The 19,418-nt window shown below is 35.6% G+C and overlaps 2 protein-coding genes across 4 annotated transcripts; both read left to right on the plus strand.

Moving 5' to 3' along the window:
* Positions 1-2,040: 2,040 nt before the first annotated feature.
* Positions 2,041-6,883, plus strand: LOC117213997. Of its 2 annotated transcripts, none has more exons than XM_033459782.1 (8): positions 2,041-2,174; positions 4,690-4,882; positions 4,988-5,105; positions 5,192-5,302; positions 5,383-5,490; positions 5,565-5,831; positions 5,908-6,184; positions 6,261-6,883. In XM_033459782.1, exons 1-8 carry the CDS (start codon positions 2,154-2,156, stop codon positions 6,366-6,368), a joined length of 1,203 nt encoding a protein of 400 aa, XP_033315673.1. In that variant the 5' UTR covers positions 2,041-2,153; the 3' UTR covers positions 6,369-6,883. The 2 variants fall into 2 exon arrangements, with proteins under 2 accessions (XP_033315673.1, XP_033315674.1); XM_033459783.1 differs by lacking the exon at positions 2,041-2,174 and adding an exon at positions 4,202-4,520.
* Positions 6,884-9,449: 2,566 nt separating this feature from the next.
* LOC117214047 (galactosylgalactosylxylosylprotein 3-beta-glucuronosyltransferase P) lies at positions 9,450-19,289 on the plus strand. 2 transcript variants are annotated; one of them, XM_033459876.1, is made up of 5 exons: positions 9,450-10,484; positions 14,993-15,201; positions 15,278-15,671; positions 16,421-16,578; positions 16,745-17,143. In XM_033459876.1, the coding sequence occupies exons 2-5, from the start codon at positions 15,004-15,006 to the stop codon at positions 17,141-17,143; spliced, it is 1,149 nt and encodes a 382-aa protein (XP_033315767.1). In that variant the 5' UTR covers positions 9,450-10,484; positions 14,993-15,003. The 2 variants fall into 2 exon arrangements, with proteins under 2 accessions (XP_033315767.1, XP_033315768.1); XM_033459877.1 differs by lacking the exon at positions 9,450-10,484 and having other exon boundaries at positions 15,004-15,201; positions 16,745-19,289.
* The last annotated feature ends 129 nt before the right edge of the window (positions 19,290-19,418 follow it).

The following is a 19,418-nucleotide window of genomic DNA, read 5'->3' on the forward strand; positions in this document are numbered from 1 at the left end:
TCCTACCAAGTGTCCAAATTGTTTTCTGTATAATACCTTCCGCTCTTATTAGCAAATTCTACTATGCATCTATTTTCTGCAGAAGGCGACATCGTTATACTAGAAGACTCGAGAACGTTCGTTATTTAGTTGTATCTTATTTTTGCTGGTAAGTTATATATTATATTTTTATTTGAATTACAAAATTGGAGAAAATAATTTGGTAATTTTATTTATGATTATATTTTTTTGAAACAAAAAAGGAAAGGAAAACGAATACAATATTGCGATGGTTGTGATGGTTGACAGTTAATCTTCAAAATAGAAAATATGATGAATGATAGTAATAGTAGATGGTTTTTAAACTGATCGTAAATTCTCTAAGTTTGTTAAATTATACATATATCGCTTAATGTGATCCCAATAGAAAATCCATGCAATTCAATTTCATTGTGTCATGAAGGTTAAGTATGTGAGAGCAGCATGACGCGGTATACGGATTTCCTACATTACCAGTTAAACTTTCTAGAGCTCATATAGTATTAGGTCATTGTTGACGTTTTTTAAACCAACATCAAGAACTATTATGGAGTCACGAATCAATGACCTGCAGCGCTCCAAGCGGTAAACTTGATACATTCGTTCGCCAATGTCGTAAACACGATTGTTTAAATTTCGACGAAACGTGCTACAAATTTTGCGCTTTGATTTTTTCATATCTACGATTTTTCCAAATATATAACGTTGTGAGATAGATTCCGAATCGTGAAATTTAAAAAAATTCATTTCCCAATGTATTTTATCGTTAAACTTCGGTATAAGTTGAACTTAACCAAAATTCGAAGAGGGCAAGTATTTCATATGTAATCATTCGCCTAAATACGATAAGCGTAACTATAAAATTTTAGGATGACCATAACGTATTAACATGTGAAGAATAAAAAATACGGTTTATACGCCAATGCGTAGATCGACAGGTTGCCGTTCCACATTCCTCTTTGTACCCTTGCCATGGAAGGATGTTCAATGAGTCGATGGCCTTGACCAACTACTATAGCGACGTGCATTTCCGGAAATGCTTTGCTCTCGCCTCATGAGATCTTTCTTCTATGTAACAAGTCATGTAGCTATAAAATAGTGGTTCAAAAGAAAACTGGTAAGAATGTTCTATTAAAAAACGGAGTATAGTATTACGATGTGATACTTTTTCAACAAAATAAATGGAAAATTTATAATACATTAAATAAATGTCGAAATTATGATTTTGTGTTCATACTATTAAATCACAAATATATTTGTAACCAGCGGAAAACAAAATAAAACTATAGAAGTGTTGGAAAATTAAAATGTAAGTATACAATTTTCTAGTTACTTTATTTATATAATCATAATATGTATGGTTGTGCATATTTGTTTATCCAGATTTCAAGAGAAATTCCTTTCAAAAACTGTGTCCTTTCTGGAAAGTAATGATTATATTGGAATGTCGCGACAGTTATATACAAATGGCGATGAGTAACAGTAACATTGATAACCTGTAGTTACCTATAGCTTATAAGCTGTTCGTATCTTTATCTCACAGAATCACTTCCAGCTATCGTCACTTCTATCTTGCATATCTCGCGCGTACGCATGCGCGATAGATCGCGGCGCGCCATGGTATAAATTTTACTTATTCTAATTACAGGAACACTATACTATACATATACATATAGAAAAAAAATTTTTCTAATTATATATTCGTAAGAAGCGGAAATGGAAATTATAATTTTAATAATGATTCAACAGTGATTCGTCTATGTTTAACAGATTACATATAAAAATTCGTTTAATTAAAAAAAATTTGTAATTGGAATTTCCGAATTTTTAATTTTGTGGGTTTATAAAATTTAATTTAACGTCTTTGCATTTTTAAAGCATATCGAAAAATTCTAAACGTAATGACTAAGTTTTGAAGTGCGTTGGGGCGTGATTTGAAGTGGAATGGTGGATGGCTTTGGTGGTGATGAGTACGGGACCGAAGACAGGTGGCTCCTTATACCATAGCACGGGTTCGATGTGTTCAGTTTTGCTATGACCGCCGACTGGTCACGAGACATCTCCGAGGTAGAACCCCTATTTTGAGTTTAATACATTTTGTTTCCCTGTCAAAGAAGAAAAAAAGCGACACTACAATGGAATATCGAACATTTATCGTGAGTTGACAATGTAATCGTTATTTTCTTTCTCTTCCTTTTCCTTTTTTTACTTTTATTTTTTAATCACTAAGAATTGTTACCATATTATTTTTATCTTATTGCTTTCTTAATAATAAATTATTTTCATGTAAGTATAATGAATCAATAATTTGGAACGAATTATATATAAAAGTGAATATAGAACCATAATATTTTTTAAATCGCTTCTTCTCAAAACTGACCTCGTACAAGTATAACTGATTACAATTTCTATGGAATCAAGCGCCAAATATACTCGATCGGTGCGCATTCTAGATGAACTGTAGCGGAAAAGGTTCAATAAATTCAATACCTTCACGTTAGTCGATGCTTATTATAGAAATGTCCCGCATTCAGTAATCGCAGGGAACCGGTATAAAGTAATACCGTTACACAAATGCGTAATAAATGTCATGGCGGGAAAAGTATACTTTTACGTCTTTTTTTAATATCGCCTCTTGTCAATGGAATGTCAAATGTTAATCGAACGCGATTTAAATAATCACAAATCTGACTGATACCTTGCCTTGGTATTCTGAAAATGATTTATGATTTTACTTTACAATGAACAAAATTTTCAAAATCAACGGAAATCGTAACGGAATCTAACGATGACTTCTATCTCATTTTATTAGTTTATCATTAAAACTTGCTTTTGAGAGTTGTCACCAACTAAAAAGAAAGTAGTACATAACCTATTAAACAAAATAGAAACCTAAGATCTTTTCAACCACGTCTCTCTCAAAACTATGTAACTCTTGCTGAAACAATATTTTTCCAATTCTGGGAATGGAGTAAATATTTCGATTAACAATCATACAAAGCATCACCATAGACTAATTTGACACGAATTATGAATACAAATTTTGCCTGTCATATCCATACCGAGTGACAGGGGACTGGCATCCTACCTTTCCTAATCGTGCCCTAGGCATTAGAACAGATAAATAATAGAAAGAAAATGCTACTCATTCACAGAAATCTTAATTCGGTATTATTTTCCTGATAAAACATACGATACAGCCAATAAATGTACTCTTGATAGTAGCAACCACAAAAATACTATATACAGGGTGGTTGGTAACTAGTGGTACAAGCGGAAAGAGAGTGATTCTACGTGAAAAAAAAGTTGAAAATATAGAATAAAAATATTTTTTTTAATTCTTTCTTTTTTTTTTAATTTTTCCATCGAGACAACGATCTACAGTGAGATCCGTTATAACTTACCGCACGCGTACCGAGCGAAAATTCAAAGTCGATTTTCTCGAAAACGAAGCCTCGAACGAAACATTTTTATTCTATATTTTCGACTTCTTTTTTTCGCGTAGAATCACTCTCTTTCCGCTTGTACCACCAGTTACCAACCACCCTGTATATGTATTGGGTTAGGTTGGGGTTAGGTTAGGTTAGGTATATTTTTAAAGAAATTTAAAGGTAGATTTCATGCATGTCTCAGATACAAACCTTAGCGTCTGGATAATGTAGTATTAGATATTTTACTTAACAATTATCTTTCCTCCATAATCTTTCAAGTAGTTTCATAATATATTTCTTGAGAATATTCGCACTTAAAGTATAAATCATTTTTTCTTATAAAGAGGTTTCATTCCTTTATCGATGTTTATAAAGATATGAATCCGCGTAAACATCCGCAGCTTACATATAATAATGATACAAATAGTACAGTGTGCGTAGAAATTTGAAAAAATCTTTTGGGCAACCAAATTTCTCGTCGATTCGATTATCACAATTTTCTTGGTCAAACGAATAATCATTCTGTGAATCTGTACAAATGTGTAGTCAAAGAGGCAGCAAAATAAATGATCTATGGTAGCTTACACGATTAATGAAATATCCTCTGATAGTTCCACATGACGATTTTTATCCTCGAAATTCCTGAAGGTTAAACAGCCGAAAGAATGTAACGGCTGGCGAACGTGCACGCTTAGTGGGGCAGTCAGTATACAAGACTATAGTCTCGGGGTATTAATAGTCCGCGGAGCGTGGACCGAGTACCGTTAAGGCCGAATACGATACACGTCGGTATCTTACTAACGGGGAATACCTTGTAAGACCGAAACGCGTAGAGACGAAGGATCATCGACAAGCTAGTTCAAACAACTTGTTGTTTGTATTTCGTTGATCCTGGCTTCCATTCGAATAAAGCTTCCCTTCTGTTGTAGCCAACTTGTTGGATCTATGAAATGTTAGCACGAACCGTCTGTTTGCTTTGAGTTAAGATTTTAATTAAGCTACAATAACGATTAAGTCGAATGAAGTTTCGTAGTTTTGAGACACTGATAAATACGCGATCCAGACGAAAAGGTAAAATAGAGGAAATCAATGTATAACAATGATTATATAATTTAATTTCACAAACGGCATAAAAAGATGATTATTGTGATTAAGCAATGTCGCAAATAAAGAGAACCAGTGTAAATATTTATGCGAAAGAGGTTAGGGGTATTGTACTTATCATGTGTGAATTTTGTAGATGGTACTTTTATGCATTTTGTGCCACGCAAATGAATATTCGGACACGAAACAATCGAAACCAAATGACGTCGATTCAACGACAGAATCTAACGAACCTCCAGAAGGATATTACGCCTTCGTGAAGTCACCGAACGCAGAACCGCCTAAAGTGAGGCCGCCACCTTATATAGATAGCGACAAAGAATGCTATGGTACGCATTTCAAAGTTGTGCCACTTTAATATCATGCGTCAGCAAAGAAGGAATACAAATTATTCTCTCTGCTACTTCCAAATAAACGTACATGAATGATTCTAGACACCGGTAAACAGGGAAAGGGTTACGTTTCCATACACAATATTTGCGGGGATCTTAACAAGGGTTATATCCCGCGAAATCCTATGAATCAGTATTTCAATGGCTCGTCGTATCCTTTGTAAGTGTAACAAAATTATTTATATGATGAGATGTCATGATAAATTCTAACCGTGATTTGATATCCTTTCTCATTTTTTCTTATAGCGCGCTGTTGAAAAATCACACGTTGAAATTTCTAAGCAAAGCGTTGCCTATACTCAAGGCTGACGATTCATTGCCGAAGGTCGCCACGGTGCAATCCTATTTCCAGAATTCGTTAGTAATTATATAGAAACGTAAATCTATCGTTGGGTTGTCGTTTTGTAAAATGTACTTTTTTTTCCTAATATCGACAGTGTCGACACCGACGAGAAAGGAAGTAGAAGCAAGCGATCGTCCGATTCAGAAAGCGCCTTGGATACTCTCAGAAACGGTCGTAAATTCTGCGAAAATGGTGGAGGAGTGTAAGTCGCTAAACGAATTATTTTCAAAAATACAAGTTTGAATTTTGAACTATAATTTCTGTTTTACGCCAAAGAGTTTGCATGCTGTACAAGGCTATACAAGGTGAACCATTGGCTACCTCAGCAGCTGAACGCCGTGACGAGCCCTCCACCCCTGAGTACCGTCAACGAACACCGCCACAAGAGAAGCCAGAATACACCGGTCCACCCACTCCTTGTCCAGCTAAAGTGGAGTACGCTACACCAGTGTTCGCCAAGAACTATCAAGGAGTTTGGCGCTACGTGGTGCAAATCCCTTACGAGGGTTACTTCACTCAGACTATCGAAGTAACCCGATGCATGTAATATGACAGAGCATATGCAATTATCGTAACCAATTGTTATCGTCGAGCGATAATATTAATCGATCTTTCACAGGCAATCAAGATGTCATTACTTGGATGGTGGCTGTCTGTCGTCGCCAAGATGGACTAGTTTGCTAGTAGCAGAGATCTTCTATCCTGACACGTTTTTGGAAGAAAATCAAAATTCTAGAATCAACGGCCTGAGGGATACTGCCGGTTCACCGCCGCCTGTTCACGATTTCCAGAATTATCAACAATATTTACAGAAACGTGCCGGGGAGAATGAAGCTCGCAACAGCGGATCGTCCCAGCATCATTGCGACGGTGTCGACGAAATGGGTTGTTTCCAGGTAATCGGACGATTTAAAATGTTCCAAGTGAAAATTTTGTTTAACAGTTTCTTGACCCCGTTTGTATGCGATACAGGTAAGATTGTACTACGATTGGTTCCTGGTGCCAGGAAGCTGCAAGTGTTGGCGTCCCGATTACTTCAACCGCTATGTTCGTCGTAGCGGGTCTAACGTCGAATTGTGATGGCAATATCGCGTGTCAAATCACGTAAATGAGCAAGAAGACGCGCTTGCGTGATATGACTGATACGATTAAATCGATAAGCTTGTCAGATTCTGTGAAATAGCCTGTTTTGATCGATCGATGATCAAACGACTGTTTGTTTGATAACTGAATAGGAAAAATGTTAGAATCGAACATACACTTTTTAGACAATATCTACGTAGAAGATCGTATTTCAGCAAATCATCGAATGAGGAGAATTAAAGTGGATCCACTGAGTGCGATCGATAATCTAGCTTTAATATAATACTTTGTTGTATTAAATTCGCAGCATTGTGCACCTTAAAGACTGAAGAGAAGTACCATTGTCGTGAACGCAGTAGAACGCGCTAATGAAGTTGCATCAACGCGCGTTGTTACTAAGTACATATTTCTTTTTTTAAATAATCCACGTTTCGCACTGTATGAAAGTATGATTTGCATTTTTCATTTACCAAGATACGTTGTTAAATTAACGCAGTAGAATAGCTATAGAATCCTTTCCTGTTCTCTTTTTTTACTTGTCACTGTCCTTCATTAATATCTCAATGGTATTAAAATGAAATTCATACATGAATAATTAGAACCCTTATTAACAGTTATATAAACATTAAATTTTTTATTTAAAAAATACGTACAATCGACATTAGGATATCTTTGACAGAAATCCGGAACTATATTCATTCGGTTATCGAGATATTTTATTTTACAAATAATGAAACTGTACATTATTATATTTCCGTTCTTTATCTATTCGAAAATTATATGTTATATATAGTTCCGAGGGCTGAGCAAATTCCACGTTCGTTGTCAAAGACACGAGCCAACTTCTAAACTACCCACTGAAACCAGTCGTTCTACTTTTTAAATGTTGACGTAGAAACGACTACATTTAAGTCAACGTAAAATCATACGTTTCATTCTATAACTACTTATTACGTAATTTACATAATATGTCCATATTTCAATGTTGCAACATTCTTTGAACACGGATACGACGTTCACCTATTTAAATAAATAAACAATTCTAATGTATATTGTTAAAATTGCGTGATAAGAGATTCCTTTAAAAATGTCGTATCTCTATTGTTCTCCTAACCTATCTCATCCGCCGATAAAAATCAGTGACAGGCATTATAAGAAATACAGATAATTAAACAAGCGTTTCCTTCCTAATTCTGCACGCTAATAGAAGTTCCATGCTCTATTTTAGATCGTTGATAATCGAATTTACACGCGAACTCATTCGAACTCTGCTGATTAGGTAATGCAAAAGCCGAAAGTACCTACTTTCTAAATTTATAAAATGGTTCGTTTCTGTGTAGGTCATGGCTCGACTTTACTGTATGCTTCTCTTTTCCTCTTTTCCTTCATTCCTCTCTTCATACGTATTTCACGCAACAACGCTTGACAATTGAACACGTAATTCCTGCATTATGCATTTTAACCGCAACGAGTGCAGGATACGACCAAAAACACAAGGAAGTTCGGACAACATCGTTTACAAGTCCCTCTCGAGATTCGTAGGCAACCGTGGCCATTTACAATACTACACACTACCGTGTGTATAGTGTATAAGTATTGCCAGGTTGGATCAATACTCCGGTCGCTGAAAGACGAGGTGAGAGGTAGTGGAAACGACGATACTCGGAGAGAGAGAGACTACCGCATGGTGTCTGTTGAGCATGGTTATCGAGCGATTCCACTTGTTATGGGGCCGTTGAGTTAAAAACATTGGGGAAAATTCGTATTGAGTTTACTTTGTCACTGTATACAAACAATAATGAGCAACTAATTTGTTTAAACAACTTGATCGAAAAAGTGCTTTAAAAACCGATTCATTAATCCGCCAAATAAATTTTCTCTCACTCTTTCATTACATTTCTGTGATGGTAACAAAACCGGTCGATCTATTTGCTTCATTAAATACGTCATAGATTAAACTTAAGAGTTGGGATCGGTATATCTTGAAAGATTTATCCGTTCGATGATCGATCTATATTTTTGCTTAATCGATATATGAACTTAACCCTCGAATACCAGTCGCTATCGTAGCCAACCGGCGAATGTTTAGTTGAGTCACGTTGTATCGTACCCAACAAACATATTTCCCCACTTAAACAATAGCTTGTAATGTAACTCCACGTTTAATCCAGATAGTTGCATCACAATGTTTTTCATTTGACGGAGATTACATTTCTAAATTAACTTTCCATCGTAGTTGGTAAGGATTCACGAGAATTTGTAATCAAGAGAAATAAAGTCAAAGAAATTAGAACTTGCCGTAAGGATTTAAGAAAAAAAAAGCTATTTTACATTGTAAATAATGTACTTATCATGTATGATGATTACTTACAGATAGAGATTTATATTCAATCTAATCTATAGTTTGATTTATATATTTGCTATTTATGATGTATAATCTATCGATGTTATTATATTTTATCGAGGAGACACAGGATTTAACACTTTTTTCAATAACTTATCTTCGATAAACTTCGATAGTGCATTTTAAAATTGTACAATTTTCATTGCAAGTAGTAAACGTCATAAACCTGTATATAGATGATTATAATTACAATGGTATAGTGGATGTAAATGGATGTACATAATTATACTCATATCTGAATAAAACTAAAGTTCATTTTGCCAAAAGCACTTACATGTTTTTGATAATTGTAAAAATAAATTCATAGTTCGTCATTTTGACTATTGGGTATGGTAGTTGTACTTATTAAGGCGACAAAGGTAGAGGATGTATTGGAAAACTGATACCAAAATTCAATTGACCATCTGATCGCTCGATCCGAAACAGTCACCACGCGGATGTTTCAAAGATCGATAAAAACACCTACTCTGCGTCAAATAAGTACATTCTCCCACGTGATTCAGTGCAGCGCGCATATATATCGCGATATACATATGTATTATATATACATACATACATACATGTATATATATAGATAGATAGATGTATATGTATAATGTATATATGTACACATATAAGAGCAGTGACGGCGGCGTGTCGGCTGCTGCGCCAGCTGAAACGAAATAGTGGGGATATGCGAACGTAGACGGATCGCACAAGGGGAATGCGACGAAGGAACAGTTCAGTATCAGCCGACGGAGGAGTGTCGTTTTGTCGTTGTTCGATCGAATTCTCCGTCAACTATGCTGTTTCCGCTTTTCGCTGACAGAACACGAATGAAACGTACGGTGGACAGGCACGTGATTAATGAAACAATCGACTAGGGTTCGACGTCGTCACGAACATCCAGTCGGTTTGTGGTCGACTTCAAAACGATCAGTTCTCGTTCGAGACACACGACATGTGGCCAAAATTTCGAAGCGGCTCAAGACTCTTCGCTAAAAATACATTTGCCAAACTATCAAAGTGTTACAAGATTAGAGTGAAAGCAGAGATCAGTGATACGTTCTAATGAAAGGCGTTCTTTTTCTGAATCATGTCAGTGACAACGTGCTTCCGTCACCCGGTCTTTCGAACGTAGTCGTGATATCATGAAAATTTATGAAACTCAACCGAAGACAGCAATCTCTTGATTATCCCCTTAGTTATTCACGTGCCGTGAAAGCCTCGTGATCGTTTGTCAGTCTATCTGCATCGCGCAGGGAAACGAGCGCGATTCGGTGAAACATCATCGCGCATCGATGGAGTCCGTCGCAGTTGTTAAATGGATCTTCTCCTTGTAGCAACAACTATATTCGAAACTTGCGAATTCGTTGTGAAAATATAGACGAAATTTGTTGGTAAAAATTATGAGAAAACAACGTCGTTTATACTGTTCCCTTTATCGAACGCATTAAATTCGATGCACGGATGCATGGTACGGTGAAACAATCACGGAACATACGTATGCAGGAAAATCACTAGTGTCGAATTTCAATCGGGACTCCCCACGTCCCATCAATAATGTTACTAAACGATATCAGTAACATAGCTACCGTGCCATTGTTTCTCGTCTTGTAAAAAACGCGCGAACATTTGACATGTGCGATAAGCCGAATTCTATACAAGTTACATAAACGAGAAGCAGAACAATTACTACTCGTGAGCGGAGCATGAACACCGTTTATCAGGTAAGTTTTAATTGTCTCGATTGAATAGGGGGCATTCATGGTTCGTTAGATCGATACTAATATCGAAGATGAATTAGTCGATCGTGAAAGTTCATGTTAGTCTACAGAAATCAAGTGGAAAGAGGACTTTCGAGAAAATGCTTAAAACTGGTAGCTTTGAACTTTATTGATTAAATATTATTAAATTAAAACCAAGTTTAACGCTCGCACAACTAATTTTGATAACTAAAAAGTAGTATACAAGAATCCAGGCTTATTCGTACGTTTTGTCCGGCTATGGTTGACTCATACGAGATCTGACTACTGGAGAAAAGCAAAGGAATGTATTTTTAACGGTCCATGCAATATATTTTGATGTTCCATACTTGATTTTGATCGATGGAGGACACATACGTTTTTGTTTTCCTATTTTTGCGAATTATTTGAAAAAATTACATATAAGTTAGAATTAACCCAAACAAAGTAGCCTATGGCCCGGTATCCGAGGGTTAACCAGGCGATGAGGTTATAACCACCGAACTACTTTGATTTTGCGTGTCGGTAACTTTGCTGCTTATTACCGGCTAGAAAAGGAGGGGAAACTGAGTTAGTAACGTTCGAAACATACATTGAACATAGATGGAGTTCTTTGATTAAAAGAAAAGGCACGATTTCATTCAAAAGCAGAGGAAAATTCGCCGGTGCCATTAAAGTGGCGCCACTAAATTGAAAGGGTTAACAAAGGGTTGGAGAATTGCAGCTTTTTGTGACCTACATATATGGCCGAAGTTGATACTGCAGCAAGTGATGTACGTCTGTCATGGCGCTAAATTAAGTCTAATCGATCCTTTAGTAGACTATTTGCAATCCTCTGATTTGATTATGTAATGCCGCGCACGTTACAATTTCCACTCTGTCTTTATTTCAACACAGATGTTTTCTCATTTTTCTTTTTCTTATTTTCTTGATATTACACTTTATTTGATAGCTTTTGTAGAACTGCCGAGCATCGACATCTTACGTTGGACCAACTGCTCACATATAAGGTACTTAACGGTAATATTATAAGCCCCGAGTTGTTGTCACGTTTTAATTTATTTGCATTCTTATCCACTTTTCAAGAATCACGCAGGACTCTTTACGATCAATTTAATTACACATATTAATTGTATCGTTATTAACGTGAAATATATTCTGCAGGTCGATCGACTATTTGGGTTTCGATACATACAGGCGGAATCGTTCTGATAAACTTATATCGCGTTTAATAATACGTTTAATAATTTTAATAATACATTTAATAATAACGATAATATAATACATCATTATATTTTGGTATATCTATTCGTATATGCATGGTAAAACTATTTCTATATATCTGAGTTCGAACAATCCGATCTATATATTTATTTTTATTATATTCGAGCATAATTTGATAAATGAAATTCCAGGTGATAAAGAATAGACAGATTATATATATTTACAAACACATATGCTCGCATGGGATCGTTCGAGTTAGTGGCTGATAACACGGAGAGGAAGAAATTTTGGTTCAAACTTGGTGAAAACTTTTTTGTTATCCAGTGTGGTTGAAGCTGCTCCGTATTACTTTCGGGCTCGAGAAAAAGTAATTCAGCGTAACGATGAAATATAGTCGTCGATAATTCATCGATTGTTTGAACAAACAAAGTTACGAAAAGAATGTTTGAAAAAACAATTAACTCGTGAGATATATTATGAACGAGTAGATGATAAATTCTTCAGCCTCAAAAACGTAGACATGCATATTTTATCGGACGAATGGTTGAATAATTTTTCAACTAAAAAATTCCAGTTCGAGCAGCTTTTGTATTCTATGCAGCTTATGTATTGCAAGGCCAAAAGTTTAGATTAAATGGCAAAACTCTGAATGAAAGAGAAACTATCTTTGATCGATTAATCATACACAACAATCAGCAACAACGCGCTGAAGAAAACTTAACGTTTAAAAAATGTACTCGTTCCGCAAATTCCGTGGAAGCAGCAACGGAGCGTAATTTATCTTGCAGATGAAATTGTATGGAATTCCGTGCGTGAAGATTATTCTCATTCTCGTGGCAAATTTGCGGCTCTGCATAGTGAAATAAACGCGCGCTTTCATCGAAACTATCTTTGATATTGCATCAAGGAATAATGGTGACGGGCCTATGTGCGATTATTTTACATTTCACTCAATTCACTCTGGGCTCGAATTAAATATGGTTGCTCTACGTTGTATTTAATATGTCTAATATATTTTACACATTGTTTATTTTAAATAGTTCCCGAGCTGAAATTATTAACTATATGTAATAATATGTATATAATCCATTTTAATTTTACTTCTCAAATAATCGCACAACCATAAAATTCGACGCACTTCGTTCAACGGTGTAAAAATACCAATAATTTTTCCTCTATTTCTGTTTCTTTCCAACGAAACGATTGAACATTATTTTAGAAATTTAAATGATAGTTAAACGAAACTTTGGACGAAAACAGACAAGGCCTGCGGTTCTTCGCCGTAGTAATTAAACACAATTAGTGGAAATATACATAATTTATCGGATTATTTCAGCCTCGGTGCATTTCCAATCGTATCACACGAATATCGAATTTCTTTACTTTTTTTTATTCCTCTTTTGTCAATGTTATCTTCAATCGAGCGTAATTATAAATATTTGATCAACGCTTTCGCCATCATTGACGTACTTGCAATAAGAAACAGAAGTTTTTATATCTACGCTTGTTTCTGTATCATTTTGCCAAGTGTAAGACGGTCAGGTGATACAAGATACAATTTCGACTTGTTTCACTTGTTGTGTTAAACGTCTACTTTACTATCGCCAATCGTCGCAAAGACATTCTCTTCCATTGCGTTAACTTCTTTTATTTCGTTTCCTTTATTAGACTATACACCGTTTATAAGAGATATAGAAACTATAAATCAATCGACCATACGAAAGAGACAGTAACGTACAAATATGTACCAACGTTATCAAAGTTTAATCTTACTAACACTAACCGAGTAACTAAAATATTATAGATACGTAAGTTCTTTTCTTTGCTAAATTCTAGAAAACACACGTTATCGTCATAAAAGCGAATAGATTAGTTTATCGAATCATATAAGAATTGAATAAACACTTGCGTAAAGGTATGTCAGTTGCTAAATCAATTGATGTGTATCGGATCGGTTCAATCGCAGGTCGGTGTCTCTGTTTTACCTTTTTTCTCTTTTAATCGCGCGGACACATTTATACAGATTTCTATCGACTAGGAATAAGACGACGATCGTTTCTGTGTTTAGAACGAAAATATTGATCGATATGTTTAAAACGTCGTAATAAATTACTCGGGTGTTGTGCGTGACGTTCGTCAGTTTATTATTTGTTCATAGAGATAAGTTACGTCCTTGAAATTTTTCACGATATTTAAAAAACCGCAGTAGGTAATTCAGTTAAGGAACTACAATTGTATCGACGATTGAAAATCTGTATATTCGTGTCGACGTTAAGCATCCGTCGAATCCGTATCGAAACAACCTCTTGGAGAACCCACGACGTGTTCGCGAATTTACTTAAATACCAAGCATTAAACTCGTTGTTCGAAACATCGGTCCGATTTGTAACGAATTAATAAACCGAAGCAAGTTTCACGCAACTTGGACTAAACTAATCGAAGAATGGTGAGAATCTAGAGAGAAGAAGATTACCGATAAATAGAACATATATGAATACACGTGAAGACAGTTTTTCGAATGGAACATTTATTCAAAGATATTCTCAATTCTCATTATTCATTTATTTCTCAATTTTGAATCGCCTGCGAAAGTAGAAACGAACGATCGGAAATACCATCGCCGAGATAATTTCGCGAAATAGAATTGCATTCACTGTCGGTTCCTTAACGTATCATGATGCATTACTCTTCGAGCGAAACGGTAAGCCACGATAATTTTCATTCTTGATAACGCGTAACTGGACGTTGCAGCTCGATAATTGCCGATAGAAGATCACAAACACTTACGATGCATCACGTATTTCTGGCGTATGTTAAAATTAATAAAACCTAATGACTTTTGAAAATCATGTATGCATAAAAGAGCATGCGTATCACCGGAAACATATATCTTATCGTTTCCCCTTTATAACGGCTTTGGTATACGACAGTATACACACTCCCTAATTTTACGAGCTCGTTCATTTGCAAAGCATCTTGATCGAAAAAAAAAGAAGAACAAACGAAAGACAGTGAAGCGAGAAAAACGAAGACTGTACGACTTCGTTATCTAGATGCTCGAGACCTTCCGAACAGTTAATAAATTAGCGTTACAAAACTCACGATCAATTTACGATAGCCATTAAGTAATTATATAACTATCTCTTTCGTGCTTGTACGATTCTCTAATCCTATACGAGATTCAGAGTGCTTGGCTTATTAGTTGTACTAATTAAAATAAAATATTGTATATAAATTTATTGTATATAAATGGTAATTTTTGTTCGCAGGTTTTGGTATAATGAAGTCATCCATGAAAATGGGTGTGGTAGCCATAATAGGTCTGTTCGTGGTGTTCTACCAATATCATTTGTCTACCAGTGTGAGATTCGATCAGATAAGTGACTTTAACACGGGTGGATCCGCGGAAGATGGTCCCGTTCTATCCCAGGAAGAAGTAGAACGCTACGTAAGGACGTCGAAATTCAGCGAAGAAATGGTAAACGTTGGAAGATGAAAGCTTCGCCTCGTGTTCGTTTAATCGCTCGTTTAAAACACAGTCCTTCTATTTGTAGATCAAAAGCGCTGTGCGCAGAGTTCAAGAGATTAACGGACTTAGTCCAGACATAGCGTCGATGTTAGTGCAACAGCTGATAAATCATTTGCACAAGAATATCTTCGAGCTGGGCGAGAACAATTCGAAGATCGCGCGATTCGAACCTAGTCGAAACGCCACATCGAACGAACAGCAAGAATCGTCGATGAAGTTGAACAAAACACCGGAACCGCTGTACATAATCACGCCGACGTATCGCCGACCAGAACAAATACCCGAGCTCACCAGGATGTCGCATACTTTGATGTTGGTAAAGAACATTTACTGGCTCGTTATCGAGGACGCGACCGTTGCTACCAAACAAGTCACGAGGCTGCTGGAGCGAACAGGATTGAAGTTCGAGCATCTGACGGGTAAATCCAATAGATTAGAAATTGGAACGGAATTCAAACGGAGCTACGACTAAATGGTATCAATCGTTAGCCTGGGCGAAATCTGTCGGCTATTCAACCATACTTTCTCCATTTCCTTTCTATGTTTCAAGCGTCTTTCGAGATAATTACTCTGTCCTAGGAAAAATGTTCTTCGCGTCGCTTTGTACCTCTCGTTCCAAGTTAAACGTATTTCGGTCGAGTTTCTCGTAATGACATCGTTACGGAGTGATAAAAACATAATGCAACTGGGCGATTCATAACGATGTTGATTGGAACAACGATATATTAATTATTTATATTATTTATTATATCGTTGTAATTCTTTCGTTATACGTCACTAACCGTCAAAATTAAAGATCGTGTTATTTTTGTATTTGTTCATATATATCATTTATTGACATGATCGAAAGAAGTAATTTCCAGTCTTTTCAAAATATCCCGCCATCGAGTCGACACACGCGCTGTAAATAGTTCCGGTGAGAATTAATTCCGTTGATCGACTGCCGTCTCGTCGGGAATTAATTGAAACAGCCGCAAAGCTCTCGATGAAAAAGCGTTATATCGATTTTGTTGGCCAGGCCAGTCTGTGTTTGAATATGTAGTTGTAATGGCCGATTCTCCCAAACGGGGTATCATGTCGGTCTTTGCATAAGCTAATTTATATTGGATCGTGACACAGAATTCGACGGTGTTGCCTCACCCGGACGCTTTTGCGTTTTCTTTTCCAGCTCCAATGCCTGAGAAGTATAAGCAGAAAAAGGGTGCCAAACCACGAGGCGTATCTAATCGAAATCGTGGCTTGCAATGGATCAGAGCGAATGCGACCAATGGCGTTTTTTATTTTGCTGATGACGATAATACCTATGACATAACTCTTTTTGACGAGGTATTATTTCTGCGAGCATATAATTCTTTCTAATTTACGTAGAGCGAGTATTGCTGATTTAAAGCAATGCACAAAATTGTATATTACTTCTGGTAATTTAGTTATCACGGTTACGGTTAGTTCAAAATATTATTGTAAGAATCAGAAATGCAATTATGTATTTTAGATCCGTAAAACGAAACGAGTCTCCATGTTTCCCGTTGGATTATGCACCAAATTTGGTTTAAGTTCTCCCATTATTAAAAACGAGAAGTTCGTTGGATTTTACGACGGTTGGATCGCTGGACGAAAATTCCCGGTCGATATGGCAGGTTTCGCGGTAAGCGTGAAGTTTCTACTTCAGAGGCCAAATGCATCGATGCCGTTTAAAGCCGGCTACGAGGAAGACGGTTTTCTGAAAAGTTTGGCGCCATTCGAACCAAAGGACATCGAATTCTTGGCCGACAACTGCACCAAGGTGCTCGCTTGGCACACGCAAACAAAAAAGAATGAACCAAGTGTGCCCCTTGATATGAAACTATATGGTGAAACGAACCTAGTTAAACTGAAACAACAAATAGTATGATGTAGTCTGACTACGATTGCACTTCCGAGTTCGATCTGATTTTAATCATTAATAAGTACGACAAACAAAGTGATTCAGTGCCTGAAGTATTGTAAAGTACGATTGGCGTAGCAATGATCTTCTTTTCTGGTTTTTTATTGGTTGACTGGTTGAACAAAGTTATTTCCCTTGTTATAAAAAGACACTATATAGACTATCTTTTTACGTTGCTGTTTTCTTAAACAGACTGTAAAGTGAAATTATGATCTATGATAGAATCATATTAGATTATTTCATGTTATTCCATCTTATGTAGATTATTTAATCTTGAGCGACTGATAGATTTGAAACAAAATATAGCTTTCTTTATAACTCAAAATTTTTAAAAGAAGCTAATGTGCGAAGAAAATGGGAACTAACTAAACTTTGTTGCAGTGGTATGTTTCTGTATAGCATAGAGTATAGAGCGTTATTTTACATATTAACGTATTAATTTTAGTTGTAATGAATAATATATAATGCGTAGGGTAAAGACCAATTAGCGCGAGAAAATTAATTCGATCGAGTTACGATAAAACTAAGAGAACTGTGAGAAAGAAAGATCTTTACTGTTCAGTATATACAACTTCTTGCATTATCTTCCGTTTCGCCTTGCAAGTTGTTTGTTTTCTGTGTAGGTACCCTAAATTTGATATGTGTTCAACGGATCAATTTTTTTTAGAATTCCACAGTGAATAGCGTTCATCAAATCTTTAATGAAACAGAATGAATGCAAGTTACCTTTTATACTTATCGTTGTTGTACAAATATTGTTTTATAGTATATTTCTATAACAGCGTAATATATTTTTGTCTTATGAAACAACGAACAAATACAAAGTGTTTTGCGAAATAGCAAATAGGAAACCCTTAATATTTTAACGTTCTGTTTTTATAGTTAGGATCCTTAATATTATTAGTTCATATTATTTTGTGTTACTTTTAAGGAGATTGCCTACGTGTATAATATAATGTATTATGAAATTAGTCAGTCTTAAATGAAAAAAAGAAAACGTCGATAAAGGAAGACATTATGCACACCGGTTTTTAATGGATTGTATGAAATATCGTAAGATTATATATAGTTCGCGGCAGGAAGAACTTCGATCGTCGAACGTGAATTCATATCGAATGCATGCGTAGATAGGAAACAAATAAAATGTAACGAAGCGTTTCAAAAGGTCTGTAACCAAATCTCGCAAAGAAATGCTAATTTATACGGCTTTTAAATGATCAACGATTAAAGTCGAAAGTAGAGTATAATATGGAAATTAAAAAGTTATTTTGAAATTTTAATAGACCTTTTGAAGCTTCATCTTAATATGCAACATTAACCTACCAAAGTAATGCAAGTGATATACAAAAAAAATCTAAGTTAAACAGAGATATTTTTTAGTTCTTGATTATTGGAACTCGATGTTTCATTATCAAAACGTTTAAGTTCTCCGCGCTCTTGTTGCTCAAAATAAATAAGAAAAATAATTTAGAATGCTGCACGCATCTGGAACATTATTATCTAGTCTAACAACGTTGTAATGAATATTAAAATTATCAAAAAATCTATTACCGCAGTGTCGAGCGAATATAATTGTATATTACATGTTTCTTTGAAAATTCACAGGACAAACGCAAATTCATTTTTTATAATTTTTTGAAATATTCGATATTGAAGATTTTACAGTAGTGCTGCGTTAACTGACCGACATTTTTGAACATCAAGGATAATTGGAATTTTCTAGAAATATACCTCCTTTAATAACTGGCCAGAAGTCCCAACCCGTGGTCAATTAGCGAAGCACTATTATAATCTTTATGTTACAAACTATAAATATATTTATATATATATTAGCCAGATTTTGTCGACACATAAACATAGTTTTGTGAAAGCGTATCGAGCACAACGTGTAAATTGTTAAACCAAGTCTGCAATTTCCTGCAATTTACTCGTACTCTAATTAAGCGGAGATACTATATCATGAAAGCAATAAACTCGTTGTTAGATAATGTTGGCTTTGTGCGAATCATGTCTTTGCGTGCGTGGATATTAATGACTTTAACAATCATAAAAAAAGGAAATGAACGATACATTTAATCTTTATCATGACAAAATAAAAGAAAAGTGAAAACAGCTTTGGACGGCTGATGAAAATATTTTGAATTTTACGCGCCTAGACCACACATGCGTACTTTGATCGTGGCATTTCCGTCTAACTCGCTGTCGCTACGTCAGTTCGATGTGACGTCAGTAACTGGTAAAC

This window comes from Bombus bifarius, unplaced genomic scaffold (genome assembly GCF_011952205.1).
Source record: "Bombus bifarius isolate JDL3187 unplaced genomic scaffold, Bbif_JDL3187 scf7180000009145, whole genome shotgun sequence".
NCBI classification, from domain to species: Eukaryota; Metazoa; Arthropoda; class Insecta; order Hymenoptera; family Apidae; genus Bombus; species Bombus bifarius.